Source organism: Sipha flava, unplaced genomic scaffold, assembly GCF_003268045.1.
Source record: "Sipha flava isolate LNK unplaced genomic scaffold, YSA_version1 557_pilon_pilon, whole genome shotgun sequence".
NCBI classification, from domain to species: domain Eukaryota; kingdom Metazoa; phylum Arthropoda; class Insecta; order Hemiptera; family Aphididae; genus Sipha; species Sipha flava.
The window spans coordinates 1-22,182 of NW_020273540.1; the positions used below are offsets into that span (position 1 = coordinate 1).

The 22,182-nt window shown below is 26.8% G+C and overlaps 2 protein-coding genes across 4 annotated transcripts; one reads left to right on the forward strand and one right to left on the reverse strand.

Annotated features, from left to right (window-relative positions):
• The first annotated feature begins 288 nt into the window (after nucleotides 1–288).
• Nucleotides 289–3,805, forward strand: LOC112691107 (zinc finger MYM-type protein 1-like). Its single transcript, XM_025565255.1, has 4 exons — nucleotides 289–298; nucleotides 442–1,695; nucleotides 2,308–2,392; nucleotides 3,778–3,805. Exons 1-4 carry the CDS (start codon nucleotides 289–291, stop codon nucleotides 3,803–3,805), a joined length of 1,377 nt encoding a protein of 458 aa, XP_025421040.1.
• A 317-nt stretch (nucleotides 3,806–4,122) lies between these two features.
• LOC112691109 (facilitated trehalose transporter Tret1-2 homolog) lies at nucleotides 4,123–13,015 on the reverse strand. Of its 3 annotated transcripts, none has more exons than XM_025565257.1 (10): nucleotides 12,667–13,015; nucleotides 9,604–9,739; nucleotides 9,463–9,538; nucleotides 9,233–9,371; nucleotides 6,705–6,890; nucleotides 6,540–6,638; nucleotides 5,747–5,937; nucleotides 5,402–5,626; nucleotides 5,123–5,309; nucleotides 4,335–4,735 (listed from the first exon to the last, which is right to left on the reverse strand). In XM_025565257.1, the coding sequence occupies exons 2-10, from the start codon at nucleotides 9,615–9,617 to the stop codon at nucleotides 4,335–4,337; spliced, it is 1,518 nt and encodes a 505-aa protein (XP_025421042.1). In that variant the 5' UTR covers nucleotides 9,618–9,739; nucleotides 12,667–13,015. The 3 variants fall into 3 exon arrangements, with proteins under 3 accessions (XP_025421044.1, XP_025421042.1, XP_025421043.1); XM_025565258.1 differs by lacking the exon at nucleotides 12,667–13,015 and adding an exon at nucleotides 11,194–11,673; XM_025565259.1 differs by lacking the exon at nucleotides 12,667–13,015 and having other exon boundaries at nucleotides 4,123–4,735; nucleotides 9,604–9,617.
• Between the last annotated feature and the right edge of the window lie 9,167 nt (nucleotides 13,016–22,182).

A 22,182-nucleotide genomic window follows, 5' to 3' on the forward strand; every position in this document is an offset into this window, starting at 1 on the left:
TGCTAATATATTATATAAGTCTTTTATTTCTTCATAATTTTATAAATAAAATGTTATTTACACTGATTCGTTTCTATAGTGTGTCTGTGTGAGTAACGAGTGTGACTAAATATATATTATTAATAAGTATAATTTTATTTATATCTTATCTATACCGTAATCGCTACGTCGTCGCCGTCAAATCGGTCGAGACATATTGAATTGTGTCTCACTATTGATGACGGGCGTATGATATGATAAACGTGGAACGTAGTGGGATATTACCAAAATTATATGTATGGAAGAGACATGTCTCAACGTAATATTTTTATAATTTAATTGCATTCCAACAGTGATTAATGATTAATGGCACGTGTTTAATGTTTATTATTTTTTCTTAATGAAGTGATATACATTTAAAACTTAATATGTCAGATATTATTGATATTATTTTAAATAAAGGTCTTGGTTCTTTTTCGTATGAAGAAAAATGCAATTTAAAAGGTAAGAGACCAACGCCACATTTATCATTAGAATATAAAGAAGCAAAAACTTTAAGAAAATTTCAATTGTCTTGGTATTCAAAATTTAACTGGTTAGCAGGAAGCGTTGAAAGAAATAAATTATTCTGTTACATATGTGTCTTGTTCAGAGGAGAGAATGAGTGGAATATAAATGGCATTCCTAATATTAAAAATTTAGTTCGTAAAGCTGAAAAACACAAAATTTCAAAAAAACATCTGACTAACAAGGAAAGTTTTCATATGCTGGGTAAAAATAGGATTGAACATTCAATATCTGAGAGTCGTCGGTTAACTGAAATTAATCATAATAAACAAGTGGACATAAACAGAAAGATATTAGCTCGTTTAATCGATGTAGATTGTTTTTTAGGGAAACAAGAATTGGCATTCCGCGGACATCGCGAGAATGAAGGTTCTTTAAATAAAAGAAATTATTGTGAAATTTTAGATTTACTTGCTAAGGAAGAGCAATTTATAAAAGAACACTTTTGCACAAATTCTGTTTTTAAAGGAACTTCACACGACATACAAAATGACTTGATCCATTGCGTAACTACGGTATTAAATTCTCATATTTTAAAAGAACTGAAAATTACAAATTTTATATCAATACAAGCCGATGAAACTACGGATGTATCATGCCAATCTCAAATGAGTTTAATTTTTCGTTATATTCTGGACAATAAGATCGAAGAAAGATTTATAGGATTTTTTGATGTTTCCAAAAATAAGACTGCGGCTGGTTTATCCGAAGTAATTTTAAATGAACTTTCAAAATGGAATATTGGTAAAAAAGTTATGTGTCAAACATATGATAGTACTTCTGTTATTGCTGGTGAAAAAAATGGGGTTCAGTCAATTATACAAAATATTTATCCAATGGCTATTTTTATACATTGTTACGCTCATCAATTGAATTTAGTTCTACTTCACGGCGCAAAATCAATAAAAGATGTTAAATTATTTATAGCAAACCTTACTATGTTCCACACGTTTTTTAGTAGATCTTCTAAAAGAAGTTCTTTATTAAGAGAGCAAGGATTTAAATTACCAAATCAATGCAATACACGTTGGAATTATCATTCAAGAGCTGCTTTAACTATAAAAACTCATTTCAATGAACTAAAAAATGCCGTATCTCATGTAGTTGATGACCCTGGCTGGGATTCCAATTTTGTTTGTACTGCATCTGGTATATTGAGTATTATGAACAATCGAAAATTTGTTTACTTATTGATACTTTTCAGTAAAATATTTATATTTACTGATCACACATTTTGTATTCTACAAAATATATCAACTACTGATATTAAATATTGTGTTAACGAAATTAAAAGTCTTACTTCACGGATAAAAGATTTGAGAAATGAAACTTCCATACACGATACCATAAAATGTTCCGTTGAATTAAACACAGATTTAAAGTATACAAATGAGGAAGCATCTAATTTACGTAGACTTACGTATAAAATTATTGATTCATTAATTGTTCAAATAAATATTAGATTTAAAGATTTTGAAAAAACTAGAGTTTGTTGAAATAATAAATGAAAAAATGTTTGCATCATATAAAGTTCATTTTCCAGAAGAAAAATTAAGACAACTTTTTAAATACTATCCAGATATTTTTGATAAAGATCGTTTAAAAAATGAACTTTACATAATATATGCAGATCCATTGAAATATTTCGCTCCTTTGGAATTTATTGATTTTATATTTAAAAGTAAGAACCTAAAACATTTCTTAAATATTTTTAATAATTTTTAAAATAAATTATAATTTTAATTATAAACATTATTTTAGATAAGCTTCAAGAAGTATATCAAGAAGTCACGAAACTTATTCAATTAGTATTAACTATTCCTGCAACAACAGCCTCAAGTGAAAGGTTAGAATATCTATTTTTAGCAGTGGCGTATCCAGAATTTTTTTTTTTTTTGGGAGCGTTGTAAAAAATGAATTTGAATTTTGTGTGTTTTTATTATAATCAATAGACAATAAACATACATTAAAAATTTTCAAGGGGGTTATAACCCCTAACCCCTCCCTGGATACACCACTGATTTTAGTCAAATTTAACAAACAGTAAGACAATTACCAACCATATGAAGATGTTTGCAACAGTCACATGATGCAACGTGTTTATATTTGATGTGTGCGTGTAGAGGAAAATTTTTACTCCTATATTGATACTATATCTATATGAAAGTGTGCCTATGTAACTATTTTTATTTTATAGTAACTTAAGATAAAAAGTTTTTATCAAAGATGAAAATGCAAAAGTTTTATAGTGAAATCGGTTACTTATTTTTTTTTTTTTTTGTTTAACCGTATAATGACTAGTGCCTAAGACAAGAATTCGAAAAGAATATAAATTAGATAACTATGTTTAAAACTCTCCATAAATAATATACGAGTGTTAGTAAGAAAATAATACTGTTTTGGCAAAATAATTCGTAGTTGAATATATATATTTAATAGTTGTCTAATATCACATTATTTTTACTATAATTGATTCAGGATTAAATTTTGCAAGCATTTTTTTTTTTTAAAAATACCATGAAAAATAAATATTTCTAATGGTCTAAAAGTCTTGAGCATACGCCAGTTGTAAGTAAAGAGGATGAGTGGAGTTAAAATTCCTTTATCTCATCATATTTTTTTATCTATAAGCGATAAGATTGGCAATACAATTAAAAATAGACATGTAAATGTAAAAATAATAAACATGATAACAAGGAAATATGTTGGTGTTTGTAAAAAAAAAAGGTCAAAATTCTTAAATACTGATTGTAGCTATGAAGTTTATAGTGTAGTTTTATACCATGTGTATCACAAATTATATTATAAGTATACCTGAGCATTAACTAAAAAATGGATAAGTTGTTATATGCTTTATACTAACGTTTACACTCACTGTTTCTACACCACTATTTATGAGTAAACATACAATACAAAGATAGATTACTTACATGACAATTTAATTTTATTAAAAATTCCCTGGTTATTGAAAAGGAAGATAAATTGTAATTAGTTATAAGGAAAGAAGATAAAATGCAATCCTTTTTAATACTAAATCTGTTTTTTCTCGCAAAATGCATTTAATATTATATACCATCATTTTTTTTTAATCAGAAAAGGTTTAATTATTTAAGGTAAATTGTTATATACAAATAAAATATAGCTATTATATTTCAAAATGCACTTGTGCATTTTGAAGGTGATTAAAAAATAAAATTCAAAAAGTAAAATAATAAATTACTTCAATGTTAGGATACTTCCAATTTATCATGAGGTGTGAGAAATTGTATAATTTAATGGCAATACAGTGATCTTTTTATGTAAAAATTGTCCCAAGATCCAACATTTCCAATAAATGTCTATATTATAAACGTACCAAAAATGTATTTTATGATTCCAAGCATAAAGCATGAAGGCAGTTAAAATATTTATAAGCATACAAAGGAAAATAATTGTTTCTAAACAAAATAAATGGCATAAAATCTTTTTTTATTTCAAATGTTTTAAAAAAATATATGTTCATGATATGTAATAGATAAAATACATTATTAAATAAAAAATTATATTTTATATAATATGTCATGTAGCCCTAAAATACTTTTAATTTTATAAAATAAACTACAAACATAAAAACATTATTAATGAACACATAGAGTACCTTTAAATTTTCTCCAAGGTATTTAAAACCCAAAAAATAATATTTATTATACTATGTATCTTCGCTAAAATTTAAACAATTTTTCAATAAAAAAATTATTATTTCAAAAAATTCAAGGTATATGATTGTAATACAATATTGCATATATTAATCATATAGACAATGGTTGGGATTTTTTAGGATTCTTTTTTCTTAGGAAGTATATAGTATTATCTTTAAAATAATCTTCTATTTCGGATAATTTCATTATGTGGGTCTCAGGAATAAACATCCATACAAACAATACTGACAATATAGATATCAAACTATAAAACCATAAAATGCCTAGCATACCATCCAATAAATCTTTAAGATCTCCATAAAAGTGTACTGCTAAAAACATAACAAAATTACTCCAACCCATAATTGGTCCAATAAACAATCCTTTAACTTTGGTTGGGAACATTTCACTAGGTAATATCCATGGAATTAACATTAAGCCAACAGAGCCAGCTGAAATATAAAGTAACATACATAATAATGGTATCCATGTTGTTAGAATATTTTCGTTACCTGTAGACAAAATAAAACAATACATTTAATTATGAGTCAATATAATATAAATGTTATGAACATTAAATAAAATTATTAAATTAATAAGTACTTTTTTTTGTTAAATTGAAATTAATATAAAACTTTATTTTGGTTTTTATAGATGAATTTTTGTAAAAATGTTTTATTATCTTTTAATTTATAACCATATACTTAATAACCAATGTAGCTACCAATTTTATTAGACAGTTTTAGTTTATATAATTAAAAACTTCTTTACCTATTTAGTAAAATAATAAATCTTTTTTACTCTTATCAAAACTTATCATTTTAAACTTAGTTCATTGAATCACACATAATACAAAAAATATTTCATTAAATAAACAATTAATAAGATATCATTATTACCAATAGCTTTTAAATGAAAACACAATCCAGAAATCAACAAAGTGATAGCCATAATGATGCCACTAATCATACATAATGGCCGTCTACCATAGGTGTGTAACATTCCTGTTGCTACAAAACTTAAAATGAATCTTAATAAACCAAACAGAAAAGTGGCAAATTTCAAATTAACTCCTTTCACAACTTCCTTTAATATATATATATATATATACAAAAAAAAAAAAATGTATAAATAATAATACAAAAAAGTATTGAAATTATATTATTTGTATACAATACCTTTAACATATTAATTGCATGAAACTGAAATGTATAAATTCCAGTGAATTGTTGTAAAATAAATAATATGGACAAAATTATTAATGGTTTGAAAACAGTAGGCTGAGATAAATGCCAAGCCATACGTCTAAATACATTTCTATTTTCAATGGCTTTATTAATTGATAAATCATTTTTTTCTTTAATTTTTTTAATTTCATCAAAACTTTCTTGTACATTTGCACCCTATTAAATTTATAAATCTTTAAATTAGTTATTATTAACATTGTCTAATATATAGTCATCAATAGTTATAAGTTAAATCAAATTAATTGATTTAAATTAAATTAAAAAAAAAAAACTTACATATTTAATATTTTTAAAATATTTTAAAGACTTTAGAGCCATATCATCTCGTTCTTTATAAATTAGCCAAAGAGGACTTTCAGGTGTCCAAAATGCAGTCATGAAAACAGGCAGAATAGCTCCAATAAATGCTATCCAGGCAACAACACGCCAATGTAGATATATACCCGTACAGTACATTAATAATATTCCTAATAATAAAATTCCATTAATTTATATTGTATTTGTTATAAATTATAATATACAATATAATATGGTCATAGTGAACAAAATATCAAATATATATTATTGAAGGATATGTAAAATATTCTTTCCTGTAATATGCACATGTTTTAACAATTAGATAATCAATGATGCAACTAAGCTATATCAAAAAATAAAATAGTTAATATATAAGTTTCAATATTTTAAAAATGAATCAATGAGGGAAGTATTCATACCTATTCCACTTAATATTTTAAGGATATTAATTATGAACTTAAAAAATAATGTACTACAAATATATTTATTTAGCTATTGTGATTTTATTTTGTAACTAGATAAATAGTTTCTGGCAAAACTTTTATCAGTAAAATATTTATTTATCTTAAATGTACAATTATATATTTATTAAATAAAGAAATTAAATCAGATAAGATATATTCTATTAAATAAAGAAAAATTATATTCTAGACAATGAACGAAAAGAGAAATAGAATAAAAAGTATAACAGTGGTTAAATATAACTGCTTGTATAATTATTTTGTAAAAAATTTCCCGTTTCTTGTTTAAGACATCAATAATTTATACTAACCAAAAGATAACATCACAGAACCTATAGACATCATAGACCCGCGAAGTTTTGGGCTGGAAATTTCTGCCATGTAAACATTTGCTGAATTTGTTCCTACAGCTAAAAGTATATAATTTTGGTTATAGCACAAGATTTTACAAAATCTTAATTAAATCATAATCATACCCATGGCAAATCCAGTCAATAATCGGCCTACAATAATAATATTTGTATTAAAAGCTAATGCTATCAACATCCAGCCAATAAAACATGGCCAAAGAGATAATTTAAAAGTGGCTATACGACCAAATTTGTCCAACGCAAAAGTTATAAAAAGACATCCGAATGGAGCTGCAATTGAAATACTGCTAGCTATATGCAAACATAAGAATATCTGAAAAGTTATACATAGAAAAAAACCTTGTAAATTTAATTAATGCTTTATTATTATTTTATAAAATATTTGGTAATAAATATGCTCTTTTATTATCTATTCGTTTATTATAAAGTTCCAATTAAAAAAATTAATTAAAAAAATATATAAAAAATTCTTGGTTTTCAATGTATAAATTTATTTTTATAAAACACGCTTAACAATTTATTAGTGAATCACTTATTATTAGATGATTTATAATTTAAAAATTCCATTATTTCTACTAAATATAAATTATGCCACTAACAAAAAAAAATAAAATAAATTAACCAAACTAGTAATAATGCTGTTAAATTTCAAAATTTCAAATTTTAAATGTTTTTAAAAATATTGACAGGCCTAAATTTCCAATAAAATAATAGCTTATTTAATGAGTTTTTAATTTGTATGTCTTGCCATAACATATTTAATTACAAAATATAAATCTACTTTTTTGATAAAGACTTAAATATTGAAAATTACAAACATTATTGAAATTTTTTTAAAATAATACAATTTTACTACAATTATATAAATACTTCTGTAACTAAATGGTACAATTGTACTTGCGTATCATAAAACATTGTTTGAACTAATTTACGATTCAAAAGTTAAATCACAGAAACATATACATAAAAAACCATCCTTAAATAACAAATATATTCCTTGCTTTATTCAGAATATAATTTTATAAAAATCTAAAAATATTATAGACTGAAACCTCTCTTAATAGACATCTCTAATTAGTGGACACTTCTAAGTAACAGAAAAATTTTTCAGTTCTGACACAACGCCATTGAAATTATTAGATAATGCTACACTGAATAGCAAACACATTTTTATAAAAGACTCAGACAGGTGTGATATACTTAAATACCTCTAAATAACAGACAAAAATACCAAGAAACAAAAACATATTTGTAGTTTGAACATATGTTCTTTTTTTCATATCTTTGTTAAAGTAGTTTAACTTTATGATTTAATGAATACGATTAAGTACCTATATACAATCAATAAATATGAATCAAAACAACCAATAGATAGGGTCAAATTATATTGGTGACTTAACACAAATAGAGAATCTGAATAAAGAGTTATCGGAATTAGCTTTAACAGTATATTTAATGAATGCACTGGACAATTTTTCATTAAATGGATGCTTACAAACTGAAGAATTAGTATTAAACATAGAAGATATTAACAATGGTTCTGGGACTATGGAAATGAAAAACATGTTGTGGAACAAGGTATAAAAAATTATACTAATATTGACAAGACAAAAATAACATCTAAAGAAGCGTTGCAATTAACAAATTGGCTGAAGACATTTTGTCTTAATGCAGCTGATATTTTGATTTATTAACAACTTCAGTCTAATTTAGAACAAAATTTCAGATTCTTTTACCATTGTAATATATATATATATATATATATATATATATATATATATATGCCTTAATAATTATAATCATAATAATATGTAATAATACGTCTTATATATTTTTTATAAAAAGTCAGTAAAACTTAAATTTTTATTTTATTCATTTTTCCCAATAGCAGACACCTGAAACATAGAATAACTGCTATTTAGAAGGTTTTACTGTATTAAGTATATTTTTAAATATAAGCATAGTTAAATAATAATAATGTCAAATTTGTTTTAGACTATATATTTATATATTTATATATTATATTTTTAATAGTTTATCTAAATCAGTATATCTCAAACTTTTTTGTTCGCGGAGCCCTTATATTTTAAAAAATTGTTCGGAGTACCAAAAACCAGGAATTTGTAATTGTATTACAAAAATAATAAGTACACAAAAAATTATATAATACTTCATCAAATTCATAAATACTGATCGATTCTAAATATTGTTTTAACAGGGTGAAACTATACATTTTATGTTGAGAAAAACAATTGATCAAAATTTATTTATTTTGTTTTTAAAAAACTTGGATTTTGTCATTTGCTGTCAAAACTGTGGTTATTTTATTTGTACTGATAAATTAATTTTATTTAATTTTATGAAAATATTATAAAGTCGAAATAACCAAATTTTATCAAAAAGTCAGATTTTAAACTAAATGGGTAAATGTTCGGTAAACAAAATGTAATCCAACCAATGTTTTTCCTCAGTTACTAAAGAATATAATAATAATAAGAATATTTTAATTTAATTAATTTAGATGTGTCCACGGAGCCACGGAACCCTAGACTTCTCCCATAAAGCCGTAGAGCACAGTTTGAAAACCGTTGATCTAAGTGAAATGTTTGATTAAAAAAATTAAAAATATTTACCAATCCATGAAATTTCAGACTTGCTTAATTCACCCAATTCATCCGTGAATTTTTCAAGTTGTGGTATTATTATAGCAGAATATCCCAAAGCAAATCCTGTATGTAAATTAGTACTGGCTACTGATACACAAGCTAAAAACTGAAAATAGTTTTAAAAGCACATAATCAAAACAGTAAATAAACAACCTTAAAAATGATAATAAGTATTTTCAATAATAATTAATATTCACCTCAGCCCAATTAAATGTTTTCTTATTTTCTTTTGATTCCAATTTATATTGTACTTGTTTTTCATTTAATTTCACACTAAATATAAAAAAATATAAAAAATACAATTGAATTCTTAAAACATAGATTTATAGTTTGTTTACTCTTCTTCCTCCATTATGATGATTATATATACTTCTATAAATGCAAAAGTAATAATCAGACTGTGTTAATTAAGATGACAAAATTAATGATTTTCAATGATCTTCTTGAACAACTGACATATGTTTACACAATATTCTAAAATAAAAATATATGATTATACACTTTCTTATACCTATAAGAATCCCTCTTTTATTTAACTATTTAAAATTAATTTTTTAAAATAAAAATATTTTTTCATTATTGCATACATAGATAATATACAACATTATCATTAAAACTACATTAATTATCATATGTTTATAAATAACATAAAAATTCAAAACATTAGTAAAAATTATATCAAAATAATGTTCCAAACCCCAAATAAACTTGTACATTAATTTAATATTTTGTAATATTTTTTTTTTTCAAAAATAAAAAAAGTATAGATATAGTTTAAATTTACAGTGAGGTTTAAATAAAAATAGTTAATAATATATTAAACAATAAGATATATCATAACCAATTTTTATTTAGATTGACTGAGTAATCATATATGTAAATCACAGAATCTAAAGTCTAAGGGTCTAAATATTTGTTTGAGATTATTTTATAAGCTCCATAGTCAGCATCTTCAAGTTAAAAATAAAACATACTAGACAATAAATATTGATAAAACTATTTATATTATTAAATTAAATTTAGTTATTATTTTTAAAAAAACATCAATATTTATAATTTATCATTTGATTAATAAAAAAGCATTTTATTGTGCAACATAAACAGTTAAACAAAAGTAAGATTATAATTAATTATAATTAAAGACCGGATTTAATTACAATGCCAAAATTGCAATGAAAATGCATCAAAATTGCAATGCAATACATTAATATTATATAGTAAAATCATATCAAATATATAACCATTAATTACTTACTTAAATAATATTATGGACATCAATATAATATTTACAAAATATATCATTTTTCTGAATTCAAATTTATAATTATATACATCTCTAAATTGTGTATTTAGTATAAATATTTTTATTTAGTTAAGTAGTATTTGTTTAGTATTTATTTATTTATTCCTTTATTTATTTAGTATTTATACTAAATATGTTTAAACTATTAAGTAATTGACTATTTGATTCTTCTAAACTTGTGGAATTTTGTGGATAACTCAGATAAATATAATTTTAAAAATCCTTAACTATATTTAACTACATGTAAAAATTTACATCAGTTATATTTTTTTTGTAAAATCATTTTGGAAATAATAATTTGTATATTTTATCATGTGAAGTATACAAAAATTGAATTATTAAATTAAATAGGAAGACTGTAATTAATCTGATTCGTATACATATTTGATCAGATTTGATTTACTGGGTATCAATAAAAAGTTGCAATATCAATTAAATCCGCTCTTTAATTATAATTATTAAAGGTCCAATTATTAATGACTAACCAATACCAAAATACAACATTTTTTAAGTATAAAAATGTTAACAAGCTAAAAATTTAATTAATATTTCACTAAAATATCAATGGGTACAATTCAAACAAATAAACTAAAATTATAATTTTTAAAATACATTTAATAAATACCTATAACATTTCCAATAATTTTATTCATAGATTTAAATAATATTAAAATAATTTTATCTTGTAATTGAATTGAATAAACATAAAACGTATTAGGTTGTTCTTGAGTCTAACTAGTAACTCCACTCAACATGTTAATCATAGTTAATACATAAATTTATTGTAAATAGGTACGCTTAATACATTGTTGTATACTCTAATAGTCAGCACAAGACTTATAGACCAGCGGACTGCTAAGCCGACATATTATGTCACGTGATCTCAATGCACATATAGCATATAAAAAATACGTAGATATTTGGAATTTTAGAACAAACATATGTTGATTGATAACAGCTTTCTATCCGATAGTCTGACGTTGAAGTTATAAACGAACACTCAGAAGATTTTCGGGTTTTGTTACTCAAAATCGGTGTTACCAGGCGTACGAACATCTTCGTTTTAGTACGAACAGTTCAACTATTATAGTGTACGAATATAAAATAAAACGAATATTCGTACGGTTTATTACGGACATTATAATAAGATGAAAATGTACATTTAGATAACTCAATTTTTCTCAAAAAATCTATTTTAGATAATATTACCGAAACACGATTTTTTTAAATCTATTTTTAGACATTAACGTTAACATGTCAAACTTAGTTTCCAATAAGTTTATCATTAGCTGATAAATTTTCATTTATTGTATGAATCGTCAACAATTATTTGATTAAAAATAACTACAAATAGCTATTAATTAGAATTATGTACACGAATCATATTAATGTTTTTATTATTTATTTATTATCTATGACACCAATGAAATATTGAAATGTGACTGTCTTAACTAAGCGAAACGAAATACAATTTTTTACAATACGAACAAGAAACGAACAAACTACGATAATTTTCTGAACATTCAACATCTTTAACCTGGCAACACTGCTTATTATGAACATCTTTTTGTACAATGGAAGAATTACGAATGAATAAATTGTATTTTAATCACAATAATATACAATTATCAAATTATACATACGTCAAAAGAAAGGAAAATTATATATACATACACATATATATCATATTATAGTTGATAATGAAAATAATTCAAAAAACATTTCACAAAAACCCGAAAACTTAATTAAATTTTTGAAAATTTACTAGGTATCAACAATGAAATTGTAATAATTCACCCCAGCAATAATTTTTTTTTTTCAATAAGTGCATATTTTTCGTGAACAAGGAAATTTCTCAGTGTCGTATTAAATTAGATTTAAATCGCTGATAAGAAAAAAAAACACTTCTACAAATTAACTCGTTATTACAAACCATAGAGATACCAACTCGATATAAAAACCTAATAAATCAGCAAAAACGATGAGAATGTTTGGGATATTCATAACAATAATAAAAACTTACCACACTAGATAGAGAAAACAATACATGAGCACGTGGCAAATAATTAACACATAATTATTACTGTAATTTACTTACGTATCGGCTGGGAACACAATTATCACGAATGTAGAATAAACAGCGAGATGCAAATCAGCGGCACGTAACGAACGGCGACAAACAAAACCCGCGGCAAAACGCGTTCGCATAGACACGCGCGTAAGTGGTGCGAATTATCGACGTTGCGTCCGCGAGACGTACCGATACAACTGATGTGCCTGCTAATCTACACACTAACGTTGTACCGAACGCAACCCAATTGCACCTGCAGCGACCGGTCGTTTAAAATGTCGGATAATAAAATGTTCCATACAGCCAATGGTCCACTGCTCGTTACGTTGGCGGCCGACGTAAGTATGAAAACGACGACCTATGCAACACCGTGGAATGGATTATGGTGCTATATTAGATTGATATCCATAAATTCAAGACATTCCGAGTTACGCTGGAGCGTACTATGATATGAATCCGCACGTTGTACACGATAACGGACCACTGGTTGAAAAACTGCGACAGTTGTGTAATTATTATTTTTTTTTATACATTGTGCTATGTCCATACAATTATTAATTTAAAGATTAATAACGTGTGTTCAATTTTAAAGGTAACAGGAAATATTTTGAACGCATGAACTTGAATTTAATTTGTATTTTTTTTACAGGGTACAGGACACATAAATACATATATTTTTGATAAATTCTAATTTTTAACTTTTTTTTTATCTGCGCAAACGCAGTGTTTATAAATAAATAGTATTTAGGTATAATCAATACTACAACATATTTTTTAATTAATTATATTCCATAAAATCACACAAAAATTAACATATATAACATTGAAATAAGTAAATAAGTAAATGAAAAATAAAAATAATTAGTAATCACTTAATTTTACATCTATCTATATTTAATACCGTATTTTTATTTTTAAGATATAATTTACAAGAAGTATATGACGATAATCATTTTCAAGATATAAAACAAATTAGTCGTTTTAACCTCGAATTTTTATTAATTTCACTTTTTATTATTTTTCTGGTATAGTTTAATGTATATTAGATACTGCTGTATGAAAATAGGCATTTAATAATTTTATAATACTAACAGTAAAACAATAAATACTAACCAGAATGTCCATTCATATATTTTATTATATTATACTTAGTATTCAATACATGATGTAAATTTCGCACAAGTACTTTAGTTAAATTAGTACAGTGACATATCCATGATGGGGAGTTTTCAAGGGTCAGGATCCCCCCGTGAATCTCAGATAGTAAATTAACTTTTATATAAAACACAGGGTTTTTTTTTTACATTTTCATATTATTAGAATTTTAACATAGAAATCATACTCAGTTTGCATTAACTATAAATGTAATATACATACAATACGCTTACACGGATGCATTATGCACACACAAACATATAATCTAGCAGTTCTCAACCCATGGGTGGCAGCCCACAAATGGGCCGCGAGCAGGGTGGTACTGGTCCGTGAACCATATTATTCTTTACATATATTTTTAAAATATTAAATAGCAGCAAGTAAAGAAGATTCGTTGATTGGATTTCCATGTGATCATACTCTAAAATCGTTTTTTAAAACTACATAATTCTTACCATTCTAGGTAAATATTCGGCAAGACTTTCTAAAATTGCTTAGAAACTTGATCGGCTATACTTCGACAACCTGTGTGTCTGTGTGAACAAGCTTTTTCTACTTTAAGTTTTTTAAAAATAAATATAGGAATAAATTGAATTTTGAGAGTGATTTAGGCTATTAAGACATTGATTCTCTCGTGGGAAACAATCAAATATCACATTTAATTGTTAAACAATTGAATAATCTGGTCCATTGAAGTTTTTTTTTTTTTTGTAAATGATCAATTGTTTTTTAATAAATAAATTGTTATAAATTATGTGCATATTATACATATATAACTATTGGTGGGTCTCAAAGATTTTCTACGAAATTAATAGTCCGCACTACTGAAGAGGTTGGGAACCGCTGATATAATACAATGTTACTTTAATAATTTTTATGCCGGAACGTATTCGGGATTATTAAGCATTGACCCTTTTTTTTATCCTTTAGTAATAATTGCAAAACTTAGATTTAGGTGGCTTCTCTAAAAAATCTGCCTAAAATATCATTCATTTTATTAGAATTTATAAATAATTGCAATGAAAATGACTTTTCAAATATCTACAAACTTTAAAAATTGTAACAACTTTACCCATTACAATAACTACTGCAGAAAGGTAATTTTCGACATTGCGGCGATTAAAAATCTATCTCAGAAATACTATGATAGAAAACCATTTTAATGCATTAGCTCTGCTGAATATTTACAGAAAAATTGATTTGGTATCGTAATTAAAGTAATAATTATTTTAACCCTAGCAATTTGGACATTTATTTGTTATTATTTTTATTTTTTATTTTTTGTATTTTTAATCATAATGTTTAATGATTAGTATTGAGTATTTACATACTTTTAATTATAAGAACTACCTATAGATATTTTTTTTTTGTTATAAACATCTTTTTTTAATTGATTCTACATACGTTTTATTTTTGCAATAAAAATAAATATCCAATGCATAAAGTAAATACCTTTTTTTGTCACTAGTTTAAAAGTATAAAGTTGCTGAACCAAAGACGTATTTTAGAGAGGGGAAGGAGTGATCGCCTCTCCCTCCCCCGAATCCGTATTTAAGAAATCGATTATATGTGAGGTACACATTTAAAATTTTTTTTAATGTGGATCATTTTGTAACGAAATCAAATTACGTGTGGCTGTGAATACTGAATTGGTCTTTTTGTCGGGTCCATACTAAGTGAAAAATCAAATAAAACACCAGCGTAACTTTCAAAACACAGACAGGTGTTAAAAAAGAACTACACATAAGTTGATTCTAAGTGGATTCGGCATTAGATTAAAAAAAAAAAAAAACCACAAATATTAGGGATTTACCAGATTTAAATATTACCATAAATTTTACTTATAAATTTTTATTCTAAACTAAAGAAAAAATTTGAGTCTGCCCCCCCCCCTTGAAGTAAGTCTAAATACGCTTCTGTGCTGAACCCTCCCACAAGAAGTTCCTAGATACGCGCCTGGGTTAGTATAAAGGTTATGGTTATTTAGTAATTACAATGTTTTATAGAGCCTCAGGATCGTAATCCGTAAAAAGTGATACGTAAGATTAACTAAAAATATACCTAACCTAATTTATAAAAATATAAAATATATATAGTATATTATACTTTAAACCAGGGGTGGGCAACTGGCGGCTCGCGAGCCTTTTTTATCTGGGCCGTGCTATATTTTAAAATTACATCGTACAATTTTAAAGTTTATCGTCTACACTTTAACTTATCGATATAATAATTGTTATGTGGTACTAAACATCGTTAAATGTTTAAATATCATATGTATGTATATGTATAGTTTTCAACCATAGCTGTTTGCAATGCCGTATCTGGGGGGGGGGGGGCCCAGGGTGTCTGGACCCCCCCACGAAATTTCTTCAATATTTTACGAATGTTTAAAATACTTATTTATTGTTAATACCAACATAAATATCTTCAGTCAAAAATGACTTAAGCTCCAATTATTTATTGACTGCTTTTAATTTTATATCATAATATCATATGAAAATATGATATTAATTTTAATAAAAGAAGATTAAATCTTTTTCTGTCTTATTTTTAACCAAATATCAAAATCTAAATTCAATAAAATTACAATATACATGTTTTGGACATCTCCCGAAAAAATTTTTTAGATACGGCCTTGGCTGTTTGTATCGAACTATTTAACTATATCAGTTTCTTCGTATTATGTTGTTGTGTGTGTTGAATTTATTATTTCTGTGTATATAAATGCTAATTAAAATTCATATTTTGAACGATTTTTTTTCTATGCTCTGGCCTGTTATATTTTTATTTTCTAAAAATTAGCCCTCTAGTACTTTGAGTCGCACATCCCTGTTTTACACAATGGCCCGAATTTTTCCTATTACCGATAATATAATCTACTATTCTTTTCAAAAGAGAACATACTGATTTCGCGCACGTAGACTAAAGATGTGTCGTTTATGAACGAACTAGTTTAATTGAACTATTCACCCAAGTGACCAGTTCCGTACTAGTTCACTTTTGATGAACGACTCGTTCACCGTTCACTTAATACCTTAATCGTTCATGAACGATTCGTTGATACGGAGTAATAATTATTGAACTAGTTCGTTCATGAACAATTTGATACGGAGTACGTATTCATACGAACGAATCGTCAAATACATGAACGATGAACGACTGAACTAGTTCACCTTAATGAACGATAAGTCCCATCTCTAATGTAGACTGACGGCTGTCAACCCAGACTTCGTAACTCAGTTTTTAGAAATTCCCCAATTTCAGTTTCAAAATTTCCCTGTTAATCAATTTTTTTTCCTGTGTATCAAAAAAATCCGAAAACATTCCAATGAATCATTGCTAAAACTGTTTTTAAAATGATGATAAAATGATTCCGGGCAGATCAGTAATTACTGATAAATGATAATAGAAATTGATAGCGATAACTCCTGAAAACCTAAAATATAATACACTTTTTAAGAAAAATAATATAAAATAATTTATTTTATTGCAATAAATTATATTATATAACTTTATTAAACTTATCAATTATAAAAATATTGACACCTTAATGTAAAGTCTTGTATCATACCATCTGTTAACTTATTTTCAGCCAAAATTAGGGTTATTGAAGCCATAACCTTACCACCTGGATATATATCTTTTAAATCTAAAAAGAATTCAGGGTTTCTATATTATATTTCGTTAACATCTTTTTTATAAATATAATCTTTTTTCATGTAGCAATTGAGTATTTCTTTGTACAAAGATCCAATTTTATCATAAACTACATGTATTTTAACAGTTGTTGATTGCATTTCAATATTAAGATCTATGAAAAATGGTAGAACAAAATCAAGAAATTCAAAATATAATAATGTTAAGGGATTGGTTAATCAATCTAAAATTATTTTTGCATTTTCTAACCCATTGTTTAATGCAGCAGAAGTAATGTACAACTTTAAAGCTGGGTATTGTGATATTATCCGTTTCACAACTGAATGTAATGAAAGCCATCTTGTCTGGGCTGGATGAAGTAGTTTATGCATTTTTAAATTTAAAAACTGTTGAAATTCTTTGTATTCACATAACCCTTTTTGGGTTGTTACTAATATAATTGTAAATATCTCGAGCTATATCTTCCACATACTTAGGCAATTTCATGCAAGCATAAGATGCACATAGGTGGAATGAGTGGCAGATACACTTAAATCCAAAAAGATTTGGAATATCTTTCTTCAATTTTGTGGCTAGGGAATTATGTGAGTCCATCATATTATTTGCCCCATCACTTGCATACCCAATCATATTCTTTTTATAAAGTATATTATTTTCATCAAAAAAATTTATAACAAGGTCATACAATGTTTGTGATGTAGCACTATTCACTTAAATTAAGGTAATAAATCTATCCATTATATAAAAAGGTGATTGAACTATACGGACAACTAGAGCCAAGTGCTTAATTGAAGATCTGTCGGTGCTTTCATCTAAAATTATTGAAAACTAACGGGACTTGAGGTCGTTCATAAGGTTATCATGACTTACAGCAGCTACAACATAAGATATGATTGTTTTGCATTTATTATCACCACATTTCAAATTGTGTGAAATTTTCGTATCGGGACAAATTTTTTTTATGAGCTTCGGTAAATGGTTCATGATAGAGTATGGTAAATTATGTTCAGCTATGAACAATGACAGTTGTAGTTCAGCATATTTCACCTATAATTATACATTTTTTTATGATGTACCTATTTGGAATACTATTTTTCAAGAGTATTTGAATATTTATTAGTACATACTTCATTTTCCAATTAACTGTGATCTGTTAACAATTTACTTATACTAGATTGATTTTTAGCGCTTTCCATATTTTTCAAATGTTTTTTGACAAGGGAATGCTTTTCAATTTCTGATTTACCAGCTACTCCATCTACTAAACATGCTTTGCAATGAAAAAATGTATTCCCTAAAAAAAATTTATAATGAATACCTAAGTAGGTATTTGATTAAAATATATTATAGGTATATAAAAGTACATTTTTAAAATATTACCTTTTTTGCTCGCTGAAAGCCATCCTTTAAATGAGGCAACTGCCTCCCATTCAACACAATATTTTTGTTTATAAGACAATTTAATTTCTTTAGGTGGCGTTAGAGGATTATCGACATCCGAGTCCGACATAATGAATAATAAAAAATAAAAAACAACAAACACCTAAGTACCTGAACAACAGTACGAGACACGTAGAGCGTTGAGTACTTGTTGGCGAATGACGACAAAACGTATTCGTATTTCGTCCATATTACAATTTATTATTATAGGTATTATAATTTTATATTATTCTAAAAGTGTTCCACAAGTAGCCGCACAAATTAATTTTTCTTCATTAGCCAATGAAATTAAAATTCTATATTTAGTGATTTTTAATTTTCATGGATTGTCATTAACTCATAAATCATTATTACTTCAATTGTTTTTTCGGTATAAGTATTTCATTTATAGTAAATTATACTACGGGTTCATGGGTACATATACTACATGGGTTTCCGAAGAATTCTAAATTAGACCTGCTGCATATTTTATTATTGTGGTTATTTTTATTTAGTATTATTATTTCGTAATATAATACTTCGAATTCTTATATTTTGTTTTTGTCATTAATGGTCATTACTCATTAATGAAATGACTGCTCACAGTTTTCGCCTGTAACCTAACCTGTGATTAATAAAATTAATATGTATGTATAGTATACATTGTATACATTATACTCGAACTACACTGATCACATCAACTGATTGTGCCCCTTCGGTATAGATTGCTTATTTCAAATAAAGAAAAAAAACCAACCAGCTTAAAATCTAAAAACTCCCTAGAACCAACAGTTTCTAAAAGAAAATTCCTCATTTCCCTAATAAGGTCAGAATTCCCTAAAACTAGGGAAATTTCCCTAAAGTTACGAAGGCTGTGTCAACCGCCCCAAGGCTAATTTCTCCCACATTTATTGAAACGAGACATCGATCGTGCACGACGGTCGCCGATCAAAGTTTGCCGACGAGTATACACCTAATTCCAATAACTTATTTACAATTAATAAATATCTGACAAGCGCGGCGGTGTGGCATGTAAAGTTATATAGGAATCAGTGCGTAATATTTATTAATTTATTTTTATTGATATTACTATTATTTTGTATCAACAGGTGGGGGATGCGCGCCGCCGAACCAAAACCAGTCACGCAAACGGTATGTTCTTTTTTGAAACGAAGTATACATATATGTATAAATTAAGTATAAAGAAGTATAGGTATATAGATCTTATACTAGTTCACAGAACAAATTGTTCTGTGAATAGATAATACTTATTAATTATCATTTGTCTTGTTATCGTAGGGATGGGGTAGTTGTTCCCTCTGATAAGAATTATAGCTGATAAAAAGCATTTTTGATTATAATTCTAACCTAGACTGGTCTTATGATTGACTTATATATAATAAGTTTGTTTTGGAGTGTTATTTTGGAGTTTAGGAGTGGTCGGAGGAGGTGAAGTCTGCTGTTCGATGATTTTCTTTTTGGTGGGGGCCCCAGGTTAGTCTTTTATCAAGCGTTATGCATAAGTACTTAATTTTGGTTTGGACAGGGATGGGGGCGTTGTTCATAATTAATTTAGGGCACTCACAGGGAGATTGTTTTAACGTGAAAGTAACTTGCACAGACTTTTCCGTATAATTTTTATTTTCCATTTTTTGGCCCATTCTTCAATTTTATTAGCATGATCCTGGAGTTCAGCTGAAGCTTGGATAGGATTTGTACTGGAGGAAAGAATAACTGTGTCATCAGCGTATGTTGCTAGAAGGGTGTTACTAGATTGAGGGATGTCTGTTGTGAATACATTATATAGATCAGGGGATAGATCACTACCCTATGGAACTCCAGCAGATATTGGGTAAGTAGATGAAATATTGTTACCCCATCGTACGACAAACGAACGATTTTGTAGGTAAGATTTGATAATAAGATAGTAGGGAGCTGGCATCAAAAGTTTTAATTTGTATAGTAAGCCATCGTGCCAGACTTTATCGAATGCTTGACCAATATCTAAAAAAAGTCCAAAATTTATTTTCGAGAGCAGTTGAGATTTCATCAGTAAGGCGATAAACTTGATGGATTGTTGAGTGCCTGTTTCGAAAATCAAACTGATTATTCGGTATGATATGGTTGTTTTGAAGGATGGGACGTAATCTTTTCAGGAGAGCCTTTTCGAAAAGTTTACCAATGACTGGAAGTAAGCTTATGGAACGGTATGACGAAGATAAATGTTTAGCTTTATTTGGTTTGTGTACAAGTATAATGACTGCAAATTTCCAGATTTTAGGGAAGTGGGACAATCTTAGCATAGAATTTTATATGTGGGTGAGCAATGATAAAGTTTTGAGAGACAGATTTTTCAGAATTTTGTTTGTAATGAGGTCATTTTCAGGTGCCTTGCCGGGAGATAATTTTTTAATTATAGTTATACTGAATTTCACCAGGAAAGATGGGTTTCAGGTAGCGACATAGGTAGCGAAGCTGATAGAAATTGTTGAATTTCAATAATTGTGTCGTTTTCGGGATCGATGCACGAATGAGGCTGGAATGTTTCACCTAATTGAGAATATACAGATACAGAGAATGTACAGAATATACGTTGCAATTAAAAATGTAAATGTTGAGGTGTTTTTAAATCATATTATCTATACTTCATACGTACCGAAAAAAGTGAATTGAGGAATTACTTTTAAAGCGATTTGAACAACCGTATGCAATACAAGAAACAGGCATATTTAATAAATATTAGTTACTAAATAGTGTATAATTAATATTGTGATGTGTGGGGAATAGTGTTGATACAATATTTTGCCAACCCAAAACATGGCAGACAAATGATAACATAATTAATGCGTGCTTCAAGTGATATCGGAAGTTCGTCATCTAGTATAATATAGATATCTATGTTTATAGCCAGCATAAGAAAATTAACAAATGAATTTATAACTTGGTCTATTAGACCCACAGTAGTAACCTTTGCAACTGACCCACACTTGGTAAGCCCATATTTTAATACATTTATTTATCACATCAAATTTTTGAAATGGCCCTGCAATAAGCGAGACCTACAATCCGCTAAATCGTCCCAACTGATACTTTTGGTCACTCCACAAATCTTAAATACATTTTTTTATTTTACAATATTTGAATTGGAAAATTAATAAATATTTTAGGTTGGTGTCACTACGGTGGCAAGATTCGTGGGATTTTTACATTTCGATATTGGTACTTTTGTTTTTTTGATTTTTTTTTTGTTATCTCATGTTATTATCACAGGTTGTTAACTGCCTGATGCCCGTTATCGTAACAGTCGTTTAA

Coding starts and splice junctions, on each gene's coding strand:
- LOC112691107 (XM_025565255.1), top strand. Junction 1,696..2,307: donor TTTTGTTTGTACTGCATCTG/GTATATTGAGTA, acceptor ACATTATTTTAG/ATAAGCTTCAAGAAGTATAT. Junction 2,393..3,777: donor ACAACAGCCTCAAGTGAAAG/GTTAGAATATCT, acceptor CTTCAATGTTAG/GATACTTCCAATTTATCATG.
- LOC112691109 (XM_025565259.1), bottom strand. Junction 9,372..9,462: donor AAACATTTAATTGGGCTGAG/GTGAATATTAAT, acceptor AACTATTTTCAG/TTTTTAGCTTGTGTATCAGT. Junction 6,891..9,232: donor GTCTGAAATTTCATGGATTG/GTAAATATTTTT, acceptor GTTTGCATATAG/CTAGCAGTATTTCAATTGCA.